Source organism: Hyalella azteca, unplaced genomic scaffold (genome assembly GCF_000764305.2).
Source record: "Hyalella azteca isolate HAZT.00-mixed unplaced genomic scaffold, Hazt_2.0.2 contig8940, whole genome shotgun sequence".
In the NCBI taxonomy this organism is placed as follows: domain Eukaryota; kingdom Metazoa; phylum Arthropoda; class Malacostraca; order Amphipoda; family Hyalellidae; genus Hyalella; species Hyalella azteca.
In genome coordinates, this window is record NW_025939022.1 from 55805 (window position 1) to 71078 (window position 15274).

General features: G+C 36.2%; 1 protein-coding gene across 1 annotated transcript; it reads right to left on the reverse strand.

Annotated features, from left to right (window-relative positions):
- Positions 1 to 9907: 9907 nt before the first annotated feature.
- LOC125178340 lies at positions 9908 to 12155 on the reverse strand. The gene is made up of 3 exons (XM_047881839.1): positions 12147 to 12155; positions 10321 to 10584; positions 9908 to 10056 (listed from the first exon to the last, which is right to left on the reverse strand). Exons 1-3 carry the CDS (start codon positions 12153 to 12155, stop codon positions 9988 to 9990), a joined length of 342 nt encoding a protein of 113 aa, XP_047737795.1. The 3' UTR covers positions 9908 to 9987.
- Positions 12156 to 15274: the final 3119 nt, after the last annotated feature.

Here is a 15274-nt window from a genome sequence, read left to right on the forward strand (position 1 = left end):
TAAAAATGGGAATACCGTCAACGTTGACAATTGCTTGTAATCTAACAATATTAGTAAAATGATCAAGGTCAGCAATAAGACAATTTTGCCAATTAGTGAAATGAATATAACGACCATGAAACATTTGTAACATTTCAACAGAATCCTTGCCTTCTTGGATGAGAGTTTTCACTGATAAAGGAATTGAAGGGAAAAATTTATTAAAATATTGCAACAACCTATTGATGGATAAATGTGGAATACATTTCTCTTCTCTGACCCAATTATGAAGAGCAGATTGAATTTTATCTTCAACACTCATATAGGTATCAACTTCATTGGATTTTTCATGGAGATGAGATAAAATCTGAGATGAAGCATAAAATTCAGCATTTGGAGCTGGAGAAGACAAAGCACTTGAACTGGGTAGAGCTTCAGGTAGACTAATTATTTCATCAGCAGCACAATTCTCATTCAAATTCTCTTGTGAGAAGTAAGCCTTAAGTCTTCTTTTCTTTTGCTTATCACTAAGCAGGTGAAATGGACGTCTTTTCTTTACAACCCTCTCCATTGCAACGTGAAGAATTGGGATGGATAATTGATAATAGTTGATATTTCAATAATCCCTAAACAAAACTTGAATATGCTCATTAAATACAAATTTCTATAATGAAGAAAAACATAATTAGAAATTTTTCAAAATGAATAAAAAATAAAATGCATTTAAAAATTACTCTTTAAAGATAACACTACTAAAGAGGCCAGTGTCTCCTATGTTACACATGTACAATGAATTTCTTATTTGATTTTTAAAATTATTTATTCTGACAATTGATTCAAGCATTGTCTCCAAATTTACGCAAGTGTACAAAATTTCAGATAGATTGGACAGGTAAAAGTGTGTTAAAACTTAAAAGATACCTTGTTACAGAGGTACCACAAGGTACCTTGTTACAGTAGGCTCACTGCTCATTAAGTATTGATTATAAGTTTTGTAGCTGGCAGACAGACAGACGGGTCACAGACCCACAAATGAAGAATAAATGAAATTAAAGAGAAATGTTGTAAAAGTTTGGAAAAAACCTACAGATTCAAATACTCCGGTAATGAATAATCCTTCTGGTAATCACAATAATTTTTCAACTTGAGTAAAAATGTTTATGGATACCTATTAGACATTTTCAAACTGAGCAAATAACCAGATTGCATCAAACTAGAATTTCAGTGGAACTACATAAAACAATCCTATACATTTATAGAATCCTATCATTCATGATTTCCTCACTAGCCATCATCTACTCATGATTTAGGATCCATTTCTTATGTATGATAATGCTGGATTGCTGGTACCGTCAAACGGGGTAATTAGGGACGAGGGTGGGGCTGGGAGTAAATCAGGACCACATTTCATAGAAATGTTGTAACAGCTAAACTAATAAAATAATGCAAAACTGAAAATAGTAGCATGAAGTTCAACATTTTTACTATGTAGCATAAAGCAAATTATGAAATCATTATATCAACAAAGGAAAAACAAGTGAAAATAATAGAAACTGTCATTTATTCTACATCATCTACAAGCACAGTACAAGTAGGTACATCATCTTCAGACAGAGTACTGTTAGTAATGGATTAGTACACTCGGCATGCTTCCAACATTTTAAAGTTAAGTTTTATTTCAAGTGTCCTGGATTACCTAGTTCCCTGTGTTAATTTGGGATGCTTTTACTTTGCATCTGTCATCTTAGTAACAGCATTTAGAATTTTTTCAGAGATGCCATACAATATCCCTCAAAAGAGCTTTGAAATGAGCCCAAACTTGTTTATGAAATGTTTCATGGTGAGAAGTTATTAACAAGAAATGTTCAAAACCGTCCCTTATTACCCCATTTGACGGTATGCATGCCCATGATGCTTTCCCAGTTTCCCTGTCTACTACCTAATAGGACTCATAAATGAACTAGAAATAGTCTAGAAAAAGGCCCAGCTTTGACACTATGATCCCATAATTTTACCCAGATTTCAACAGTGTGCAACTGGAAGGCATGAAGGGCAATTCTGAATATTGGACATAAATGATAAAGTTAAAAAAATATTATAGCCTATTACAATTCCAATTATTTCCAATATTCTCCTATTCCAGCTTCTTCCATATTTAGGTAGGCCTATTCCAATTCCAGCTTCTTGGTATTTCAGGGGAATAATTAACTTTTCTCTTCAAGACATAAAAAAATTGTTTCAAGGCTACAAGATAGTGACAAAACTGGGACCTTCTGTTTAGACTTTCCAATTTTGAGTGAATTGAGTCCCATTTACCAATGAAGTATCCTGGACAAAGCACCGCCTGTACCGGTATCATGATTCGACAAATTTGATCCAGGATAAAGTTAATTACATTTCATCAGAAGTTCCAGAAGACAATTGATAACCACACCAGCCATTCGTTACTAATCCAAAACAAAAATTTTCCCACGAATTCAATGTTCCACAACCACAACCATTGACAATTCTTACTTAGAGCAACAGTACGCACAACGTCTAACCGCCATTATTAAGCTAAGACAGCATTGGCTTCCAGAACATTCGCGCCCCACAGGGTAGCCAACCCTGCAAAATGAATGACTGTAAAAAGTGTATGCTGGATAAATATTATGATACAATATTATTGCAAAACTTAAATATTTAATGTTTGGCTATTGAGTGGACATTCGATAATGTATTGGTTTAAATTTTATTAAAAAAAATCCGTGAGTAGGTGCTTCTGTGACGGTAATTTTTTTCTTTGTCAATAAATTTTTTTAGCTTATTCATAATCCAAAGTCACCTCAAATTTTAAAATATTGGTTGCCATTATCAATTAATTTGTGCTATCACACAAGTTGCGAACAATTGAAAAGTAGATGTTGGTATGTCTTACGAACTATTAAAAACTGCCCCCTCTTTGTCCCGACTGACCCACCCCTTACCCATGCACCCCCAAACGATGATAGAATCGACTGCGGCCGAAAAGGTTTAAGCTGCCGCGCCGCGAGCGTATGAAATGCTTGCGAAGAAGCGACCGAGGCCACGGGTCGCTACGGCCGAATCACCCTAACACTGCGGGTACGCGAGCTAAAGTCGGCAAGTTCGGCCAATTTTTGCCCGTTTGCGAGGGTGCCTGCGGTGATCGGCCGTAATCGCTGCGAGAATTTCGAACTGGGTGCTGTAGTCAGTGCTATAGTACAATAATTTGCAAATAGTAAACGGCATTAAATTCATTCCCGTATCTAAATTTCAGATGGAGCCACGGTGCAAGAATATTCAAAGTTGAACGGAAAAGTGTTCAATACAGTATAACTAACGCCATGAGAGGGTTCAAGGTATGCTACGAATTAATAAGTCGGGCTATAAATCGCGTTTATTTCCTTACGTGCTCAGTCAATTCTCATGAAAGAAATAACGCTCTTAGCAATGAATCGACTGAAATTAATCGCTTAAAACTTGAATTCCATGTAATTGATTCTGCTATCACTTTGAATTGTTGGAGTGCAAAATAAAGCTTACGCTGTAGTAAGATGAATATATAATTAATTTCTAGTTCAGTGGTGATAAGTTATCGCGCTATATCGGCAAGCATTTTCAGGTCTGCGAGTAATAAAATTTTTTAAGATATTTGGCAACCCTTGTCACTGCTAATTTACTACAATTTGTTAGAAGTAAACGGCATTAAATTCATTTTTGTATCTAAATTGCAGATGGAGCCACGGTCCAAGATTATTCGGAGTTGAACGGAAAATTGTTCAATATAACTAACACCATGAGAGGGTTTGAGGTATTGTAAAAATAAATTAGTCTGACTTCAAATCACACACCTATTCTTCCGTACTCAGTAATTGCTTTTGATAGTACAAACACTCCAATCATTTGTAAATGTTTGTCTAATTCTAATTTTGCCGCGCGTTAATGTTAATATTCCAGGACTGCGAGTAGCTGTCATGACGGTAATAATACATACTTACTCTTCAGCATGCACAGTATTTATATGCAGTAAACTGCAATAAATAATATTAGTTAAGAAAAATTGATATACAAACATTCGGCAGGCAGTTCCGCTGGATCTTATTGCGTTTGCGATAGCATCTTTGTGTTGGGGATATTTCTCGACCTTATTAATAAACAAAATCCTCATAATTAGTTATGTGTTATTTTTATGTTATTCAAGACTATATCTATATAATAAGACCAGCCACATCAATTACCAATTTGTTCGATCGTATTTATGTCTTAACTTAGGGCTTTACGCTTTCGTCAGGACATATTTTAAAAGCATTGAGAGCATCCTCATTTCTTTTAGGCCGACTACTCTACAGTAAAAGCTTTCTTGTGCTCGCCAACTCATATATTATTCGTCTGTCACCTGAGCTAAATTCTCGTGCCGAGCCGCCTGTAATTTGGTAAGATTTTCCTGCTTATTTTTCTGATTTGTCATGAACATGAATATTGTCATTAAATATAGATTTTTTCGATTGATTTCTTCTGCTATGATTTCGTAATGATTTCCAGAAACCGGTCAATAAACATCTACGAAACCAGGTGTTCATTTACTGTCCTCTACGACCTTAAAGGCCTACAACAATGATCTTTACAACATTATTAAAGTTGTTTTGCATAAAACAATTGGTATTTAATTACATTTTGCTAGTAAGTAAATAACATTTTTAATTGAATATTCATAACAGGATTCGAATTTTTCTCCTCATTTTGGAAGAAAGATGGCGAGTGCTGTAGTAGGACGTTTCACTTGGAGAAAAGTATAATTCGTCTTAGTAAAATGAGTCTAAAATTCCTTAAAGTTATCCGTAGACCTCGTGGACTGTTTTCTCCTGATCATAGAGCACATGGCTACGGATTGTGGTGGCGGGGTAACATATTTAAACCAGCAGGTAACATGCCCGCCAACTAGACCTTAATACATTGAAACGCGTGAATTGTTTCACAGTTCGGCGGGTCGGGGAAATTTCAGGTAAATACAAACGTGTTTCAATACACAGTTGTTGCCTTGTTAAAGATTTGCATGAGATTTAATTTAGTGAAAAGTTCCATTCATACACAAGGTTGCTGTAAGTCAATTTGAACTTTTAATATAGATGTCTTATTACTATCTATGAAATATAACAAATGAAGAACATTACCCATTTTTAGGCATATTTTAGATGTATAAGTTTTTCACTCTCTGGTGCAGCCACTGAACGGTCATAGTGAGTTTACTGCAGAAAAAGTTCAGCGGCAGTTGGATAAATGATAAAAATAGATTAGTTAGGTTTCAAATCAGGGAAAAGTCGTTTATGCTCAGTAGTGGCGGTACCACCACCACGCCTTCCAGTTCACTTATTAAAAATTAACTTTAAGTTGTAAATAGGAAAACTTTTTGGTGCCCTAAGTTACCGTATGGGTAATAGGGCTTATTGATGCTGTTCCACCGTAGAAGTGAAGTAGTGCAATATGAGTGAGCTATGCAGAAGAGCAGAGAACAAATACGCCGTCGCGCATGCGCACAACTAATAAATACGTCGTCGCGCATGCGCACAGCTAATAAATACGCAGTTGCAATAGAATATAGATTTTTTCGATTGATTTATTATGCTATGATTTTGTATTGATTTCCAGAAATCAATATTTTGTATTGATCTCTCTGTGTTTGCGATAGCATCTTTGTGTTGGAGATATTTCTCGACCTTATTAATAATCAAAATCCTCATAATTAGTTATGTGTTATTTTTATGTTATTTAAGACTATATCTATACAATGAGACCAGCCTCATAAATTACTAATTTTTCGATCGTTTTTACGTAGTAACTTAGGGCTTCACGATTTCAGTTAAAGCGGTTTGTACCTAACAAATAGTCAGTAATTAGTTTGTGCTGCTGAACAAATGGCACTTCTGATTGATGATTTGTAACAGAATTCAAAATTTTCTCTTAATTTTGAAAGAAGGATGGAGGGTGCTGTAGTTAGGCGCTTCACTTGGAGAAAAGAATTGGTCTATGCAATATTGGTCTGATATTCATTGAAGTTATCCCTAGACTTTTTCGCTGTTTCCGCCTGATCATAGAGCACACGGCCGCAGACGGTGGTGGCGGAGTAACATATTTAAACCAGCAGTTAATTTATCCGTCATCTAGACCATAATACAATGAAACACGTGAAGTATTTCACAGTTAATCGCGTTATGAAAATTTCAGGTAAATTCGAACGTATTTCAATAAACAGTTGCTGCTTTGTTTAATATTTGCATGAGATTGAAGTAAGTAAGAAGTCCCATGCTTACATCACAGTCGCTGTAACCATGTATGTCAGTTTGAATTTTTAAAATAGATGTCGTATTACTATCATTAAAAAATGAAGCTTATTACGCTTTTTAGGCACATTCTAGAGGTACACGTTTTCTACCTTTATGCAGCAGCCACTGAAAGTTCATAGTACGTTTACTGTAGATAGAGTTCAGCAACGGTTGACCCAATATGTAAATATTCCAGTTATGCCTCAAATCGGGTAAAAGTCGTTCATGCTCAGTAGTGGCGGTACGACCACCAATTCTCTCAATTTCATAGTATGCAATTTCCTCATTCCTACGAGTTATATTTTTTGTAGCCTTAACTTACCTTAAGGGTAAGTAGGCTGATAAGAATGAGTAACTGATTTAGCACAGTTCTACTGTATGAGAGATGTGCAGCGTAGGTGTGGTGTTCAATGAATGTGAATAAAATTATGGTGAATTACACCTCTCATTTTTCAATAATCGTTAAGTATTTAAGATATGAAAATATTATTTGTTCAGAATTACTTCTAGCCGTATTCATCACTTAAGATGAAACTTCTCGCACTCCATTTAATTGTGCCAATAAGTCAAAGTAACGAGAATCAAAACCATCACTAATCATCTCTACATCGTCGGTGATAGAAATGCTAACTGTTCTAGTAAAGAACAAATACGCCGTCGGGCATGCGCACAGCTACTAAATACGCCGTCGCGCATTTTTTATTGCAATTTTTTCATGTGATTCATAGATTTACTTACCGCAAAATATAATAATAATATAATTTCAATTTTACGTTTTATTTCTTCTAAATTATATAGAAAGATTGCAACAACATACGTTGATGAGCAGTACTGGCCACTATAATAGAAATAATAATGCTAATAGCGGTTTCAGTGTTTATTAGGCCGTAGGCCTGTCGCCGATTCTGAACATCTCAGACCATTCACAGCATGTTGCGGTCTCGAACTCGCAACTCACTGCTACAATTCTGCTATGCTTAACCGCCCGGCCTCCTCGCCGATTCTGACCAGAAACTGGCGCACAGAGCTGGGATCGAACCCGCGCCTCTCTGCTCTAAACCTGGTACTCTGAACTTAATCCACTGGGCCACCCTGCCCAAATAGCATTGGGAATTGTACTTGCACTGTAGTCACTGCTACATTACAATGCACACAGTAAACAGCATTAAATTCATTCATGTATCTAAATTGCAGATGGAGCCATGGCGAAAAAAAAATTCGATGTTGAACGGGAAATTGTTCATTGTAACTAACGCCATGAAAGGGTTTGCGGTATTTTACGAATAAATTAGTGTGGCTTCAAATCAGGTTAATTTTTTGGAATGCTCAGTTATTGTTGTTAGATCTACGAACGCATGGTAGGTTGAGTGGAGAAAAATTATTATTAATAAATAGTCGATCCGTATGTTGCATCTTTATTTCATTATTAACTGCGGCTAAGATTGGGTAAGATGTATTAGGCAAAACAAAAATACAGGGTAGTATCCATGTTGGAAAAATTAGTCCGTTAGTAGGAAATTAATAATCGCGTTATATCGGCCAGCTTTCCATTTACAGTATTTATATACATTAAAACTGCAATAAATAATATTAGTCTGCTACCATAAATGCTGATCATTATCTCTGAAATATTTAAGGTCCGGTTAATGAATGAATGAACTGAGAGTGTAATGCAAAAAAAAAATTTTATCCAAAATAAGGCAGGCAGTTCCACTGGATCTCACTGTGTTTGCGATAGCATTTTTGTGTTGGGGATATTTCTCGACCTTATTATTAAACAAAATCCTCATAATTAGTTATGTGCTATTTTCATGTTATTCAAGACTATATACAATAAGCCTTATCACCTACTAATCTTTTCGATAGTTTTCATTTAGTAACTTAGGGCTTTACGCTCTCAGCCGTACATTATTAAAGCGGTTTGTATAAAACAATTAGTCGTTGGTTTGTATCAAACAATAAATTACTTTGTATCAAAATATTGTAAATAGTTTGTGATGCTAAGCAAATAATACTTTTAATTGATAATTCGTAATAGGATTCAAATTCTTCAGCTCATTTTGGAAGAAGGATGGAGGGTGCTGTAGTACAGCGTTTTACTTGGAGAAAAGAATTTGTTTAGCAAATATAGGTCTGAAATTCATTGAAGTTACACTAGAATTCACCACAGTTTCTACCTGATCATCGAGCACACGACCACGGATTGTGCTTGCGGGGTAACATATTTAAAATCAATATTAAATCGGTGAAATCTAAGGTTCGGTTAATGAACTGACAAATCTACAAGAACCAAGCCTAATGTGATGTCAAAGTAAAAATTTTAATTGTAGAGTGTAATGCAAAAAATTATTATCCAAAATAAGGCAGGCAGTTCCGCTGGATCTCACTGTGTTTGCGATAGCATCTTTGTGTTGGGGATATTTCTCGACCTTATTAATAAACAAAATCCTCATAATTAGTTATGTGATATTTTATGTTATTCGAGACTACATCTATATAATAAGAACAGCCTAATCAATTTCTAATCTTTTTGATCGTATTCACGGAGTAACTTCGGGCTTTACTCCTTTAGTTAGAGCGAACAAATAATCTGTAATAAGTTTGAGGTGCTAATTAAATGACACTTCTAATTGATGATTTGTAACAGAATTCGAATTTTTCTCTTAATTTTGGAAGAAGGATCTAGGTCAACAAAAATGCGGAATTTGTAATCAAGATAATCAGTGCAGATTATATATGCTTACAATGAATCCTTAATATTTGTAATAATAATATTTATCAAATGATATTTTGATATGCTGGAAAGAAGTACTAATAGTGCCATTAATAGTGCCACTAATAGTGCCATTAAATTAATATTAATGGCACTATTAGTCGGAATCCTCCAAGTCTGATTCACGAGCCCCAAATCAACTAGTAAGTTTGTACTTAACGGAACAGCAATTAAAGTTTTATTTTATACGTCGAAAATTACAACAAAGATAAGGTCATAATTGATTTTTGCCGTTGAGAGCCGTAGAAAAAATGCCGGAAAACGGCCTACATGGCAACCCTGGTACCCACCTCTGCCACGGTATCCTCGGCCACCACGTCGCGACCGGCGGCCGCGGCCTCGTCGGTTACCTCGCGGGGCCGCCGTTGCTGAGCTTGATGCAGTCGACGTGTCGGCGGCCGTTGAACTCGTTGCTGCTGCTGGGTGTTTCTCGGTGTACAATTTATGTACGCTCCTCGCTGGGGTTTTTCGGTAGATATCTTTTTCTGTGGCTACCACATGATGCGTAAGTGCTGAATATGCGTTTGCTACGCGGTCATTGGCTTCTTGAAGACTAAGCTGGCTTTCATGTCGAGAACAACTTCTGTGATGACGTCGACTAGAGGACGTTGTTCTACAGCTGGATTTTAACTGCTGCGGTTTACGAAAGTTTTCGTTACTTTGATGGCTGCATCTCGCAGTACATAAACGTTTTGTGTAGCGTTTATTTTTTCGGGTCTAATTTTTTCGGGTCTAGCGGCGAGTGCGACGTCGACGAATTACCTGGCGTGGCCGGACAATATTTCTCATCCTTATTAATAAGCAAAATCCTCATAATTAGTTAAACGAAGGAATGGAAACAAAATATATGTGGTGACTATGTCACAAGTTCAATATATTTATTGAAATGGGTAACTGGCACAAAGTAGGCGAAACCTATAGCTCAGGCTCCGGTTGGTAGGAACTTCTCACAACGTACGCTCCCAGCCACTGACGATCGTGAAGCTGTGGGTGCACAAGAGGAATTCAATTGCAGTTATAAGTTAGATACAGTTATCGTTATAGTTATCAGTTATCGTTATAGTTATCAGTTATCGTTATAGTTATCGTTATAGTTATCAGTTATAGTTATAGTTATCAGTTATAGTTGTCAGTTATAGTTATCAGTTATAGGTTTTAGCGGATGTAAGGTTCTTTTAGGATTACTCAGGACAGCAGCACGTACGCCCCGATCATGAGCCAAGAACTGCGACAACTCATATGGCTCACCTTCACTATCAAGGGCACACGCCAGTCCCAGGGCAGGTCCCACGCTACTAGCAGGCTCCAGATGTCGGACGGCACACGTCGGATGGTCGGACGGCACACGTCGGACGGTCGGACGGCACACGCCAGATGGTCGGACGGCACTCGTCGGATGGTCGGACGGCACTCGTCGGATGGTCGGACGGCACGCGTCGGAGGACACAACGTCAGATGACAGACGTCGGGCAAAGTGCTGCCAAGTCCAATGCTCGAAGGCGTATAGTTAAACTTCAACAGGGCTATTCATGAATTATCTAACATACGTGAACAGGTTGCTATCTGTTTGGCTGTAAATGAATGGAGACCACATGAACTGTCACGACCAGACCCATGAGCAAATCGCAACGTGCTGCTCCCATCAAAGAACTATTTGAAATCAAATTAACTCCAGTTTTTAGTAATATTTCACTTAAATTTCACACTGAATTCCACACTAAATTTAAAATATATTCACTTAAACTAAGGCCTCTAAATCTAAGGAAGCGACCGGAACCGTGACCGGCTAGGTCGACTTCAACAACACAAGTGAAGATTAAGGCGCGACCGTCAGAAGTCGGCTTACGCCGCTGCTTATGGTCACGTCACATGCACACGGGTTGCATCGTTTTAGACAAATGCCACGATCAGTAATAATACTTAAAATTCACCATTTTCCTTATTCAAAAACAATAAAACTGCAATAAATAATCTTAGTACGCCCCATAAATGTTGATCATTATCTCTGTAATATTTAATTATCTGCTGATCATTATATCAGTAAAATCTAAGGTTTGGTTAATGAACTGACGAATCTACAAGGATCAAACCTAATGTGATGTTAAAGCAAAAAATTTTAATTGCAAAGAGTAATGTAAAAATTTGTTATGCAAACATTCGGCAGGCAGTTCCGCTGGATTTCGCTGTGTTTGCGATAGCATCTTTGTGTTAGGGATATTTCTCGACCTTATTAATAAAGAAAATACTCATAATTAATTATGTGCTATTTACATGTTATTCAAGACTATATCTATACAATAAGACCAGCCTCTTCAATTACTAATCTTTTCGATTGTATTTATGTAGTAGCTTAGAGCTTTACTCTTTTACTTAAAGCGGTTTGTACCTAACAAATAGTCTGTAATGAGTTTGTGCTGCTAGATAAATGACACTTCTAATTGATGATTTGTAACAGAATTCGAGGAAGAAGGATGGAGGGTGCTGTGGTAAGGCGTTCTACTTGGAGAAAAGAATTGGTTTATGCAATATAGGTCTGAAATTCATTAAAGTTATCCGTAGACTTTTTCGCTGTTTCTTCCTGATCATAGAGCACATGGCCATGGATTGTCCTGACGGGGTAACGTACTTAAACCAGCAGGTAACATATCCTAAATTTAAACCATATTACAATGAAACGCGTGAATTATTTCATAGTTTAGCGGGTAAAAAAAATTCAGGCAAATTCAAACGTGTTTCAATACACAGTTTCTGCTTTGTTGAATTTTTCCTTGTGATTGAAGTAAGTGAAAAGTCCCATACTCACATCACGGTCGCTGTGTCAATTTTAACTTTTAAAATATATGTCTGATTTTTATCATCAAATAATAACCAGTGAAGCTCATTACTCATTTTTAGGCATTTTCTGGATGTACAATTTTTTTACCCTGTGATGCAGCCACTGAACGTTCTTGGTACGTTTACTGTAGAAAAGGTTCAGAGACGGTTTACCGAATCATGTGATTAGATCAGTTATTCTTCAAATCATGAAAAATTCGTTCATGCGCAGTAGTAGTGGTACAACACCCACTACTCGCCTTGCCCATTATGTGTTAGTGTTGAAATTGGTAGAAATTAACTTTTTGAAGCCCTAAGTTACCGCATGGTAATTGGGGCAGATGAAATGTAACTGTGGCAAGAAAAAGATTCGACGTCATGGAGTTTGCAGCGTTAGTCTGATTTTCACTGAATATGATTATAATTATAGTGAATTACTCCTCTCGTATATCAATAATAATTATGCATATATTATATAAAAATATTATTTGTTCAGGTTTACTTCTAGCCGTATTCATCATCAAAAATGAAACTTGTCGCACTCCATTGTGTCAATAAGACGAAGTAAAGCGAATTGCATTCATCATCAATCATCTTTACATCATAATAGAATCAGTGATAGAAATTTCAGTGTAATAGAAATTTCAATTTTCAGTACATCAGTGATAGAAATTTGAACCGTTCAAGCAGAGTACAAATACGCCGTCGCGCATGCGCGCAACTATAAGAAAGTAATGAGGATAAACAAGAAAAATTCCAATATACATGGAATTAGATACAAATCATGTTATTTTATCTGCTAATGGTGTAGTTCAGTCATTATTCTATTAAATGATCAAGAATGTTTCATTTGCAAGAGAAGAAGCATGAATTTTGTTAATCGATAAATCAGAATATGAAAAATCTATATAATGAAGTATGTGTATATAAGTTGACCTTGTGACGGACATGCAAACATTTAACCTCGTCCTTGCACGTATGTTATGAAAAGTTCATCCAAATATGAGCGCGTCAGAAAAACTGAGAAAATATTATTCAGCTCCAGGTTTTGTTGCAACCGATCGCAATTTACACAAAATATTAGATAATTTGAATTGCTACAACCCATGAATCACGAAGACTAGACTAGTGTTTCGACTGCAACAGATCCTTAACTGAGGGATCCTACATATTCTCCTCTAATTCCTGAACATTATTTACTTTATTATTGAGCTAAAAACTTTCAAGGCAAATTATGTTTAGTCATCAACAAACGTTTCATGATGTAGGCAGGAATCCTAAGTCAAATTACCTCGTGCATTGAGAACGTATATTGGCACACGACAATTGTAAACGTACATAATTGCCCTGCATAGAAGAGGAAGCGTATACAAGGTAAATAAAAATTCAGGAAGATTAAATTTTAGGTAAACATATTATTGATATTTTGAAGCTACATGGAGTATAGCTCCTATTAATTAAATCAAGTACAAACAAAATTGGGCTGACTTACAGAAAGTAGAGCTGCTGGACACATAATATTTGCTTCTGCTACTTGGCTTTGTGACGCAGGAAGTTTGAGATCATCGAAAATTATTCAACAGAAATTGTTCCCCCAAAAATATTGAGAGCTTCAAAAATGTGTAAAAAATTCTCAACAAAGTTTGGTCGGTCAACTTACCCCAGAATAACATAAAAGAACATAGCATAAGTTTTACATTACATATAAAGTAGATACATTGCTATAGTTAAACAATTCAAATAGTCTTTCTTATGCCATTATTTTAGCGTCAGCTCTCTCAGCAGCACAGCTCCAATTATCACTTGATTAGTTTCAAAACCTATAACCTTCCTATGAGGTGACGTGATGGAAAATGAGGTAATGATCACCTCGTCTTGCTGACAATTATTAGTATGTAATTCACGATAGTTCTACCGCGCTTCGCTAATTTCAACTAAAGCCTTCTGGCAACATCGTTTAAGACACAGCCACCAGCAAGCCTATTCTGCATCTGCCGCGCTACGGGGCGCATGCCGGAGGCCAGCTTTGCCAAACTTCACACTTGGTTCATATTTTTTTCCGTAGGTAAGAACGCTAGAGGGCATAACAGCCTATGAAGTCAAGTGCTCTAAGCCATAGCGCCGGATGTCCACAGCCGCAACTTAAAGCTGATTTACTGTAATTGTTTTTCAATAGTATATTAATCCATTATATCAAATTTAATTTTGAAAAATAGTTTCAGGAAATTCAGCATTATTTTTTATAACAGAGATAAATTTTGTCTGTTTTTTTTCATGTGATTTCGAAATTCATTTAACGCAAACTATGAATTTAATAATATAATGGTAAAATAATTATATTTTTAATGTTTTATTCCTCGAAATTATTCTTTAAATTTTAAATCAGCCTCATTAATACTAATCTTTTCGATCGTATTTATATTATAACTTAGGGCTTTACGCTTTCGGCAGTACATTATTCAAGCGGTTTTTACCGAATAAATAATTTGTTGCTCGATCGTCTTAATATGACACTTATAATCGATAATTTGTAACAGGATTCGAATTTTTCACATTATTTTGAAAGGAGAATGGTGGGTGCTGTAGTAAGGGGTTCAACTTGGATAAAAAAATTTGTCTATGCAATATAGGTCTGAAATTCAATGAAGTTATCCGTAGACTTTATCGCTGTTCCCTCCAGATCATAGAGCACATGGCCACGGATCGTGATGGCGGGGTAACATATTTAAAACTACAGTTACCATACCCGCCATCTAGGCCTTAATACAATAAAACGCGCTTGAATTTTTCAGAAAAATTCAAGCGTATTTCAATACACAATTGCTGCTCTGTTAGACATTTGCATGAGATTGAAGTAAGTGAAAAGTTCCATTCATACGTAGCGGTCGCTTTGTCAATTTGAACTTCTATAGATGTCTTATTACTATCTATAAAATATAACATATGAAGCACACTACCATTTTCCGGCATATTTTAGATGTACAAGTTTTTTACTCTCTGGTGCAGCCACTGATCGGTCATAGTGCGTTTAATGCAGAAAAGGTTCAGGGACAGTTGACTTTGTGATAAAAATGGGTTAGTTAGGCTTCAAATCAGGGAGAAGTCGTTCATGCTCAGTAGTGACGGTACGACCACCACTCATTCCATGCACTTAGTGTTAGGGTTAAAAATTAAAAAAAGTAAATTTTTGGTGCCCCATGTTACCTATGGGTAATAGGGCTTATTGATGCTCTGCCACGGTGAAGTCGTGCAATATGAGTGAGTAATACAGAGGAGGTGCGGTTTCCACTGAATGTTTCATTATAATGACATTGAATTACGTCTCTTATATTTCAATAATCATCACGCATATAAGATATAAAAATATTATTTGTTTAGGTTTACTTCT

Bases quoted from the DNA above. Each gene is read 5' to 3' on its own strand.
- LOC125178340 (XM_047881839.1), bottom strand. The intron at 10,057-10,320 runs GTGAGCCATATG...GTGCACCCACAG, and splicing joins GTGTGCCCTTGATAGTGAAG to CTTCACGATCGTCAGTGGCT.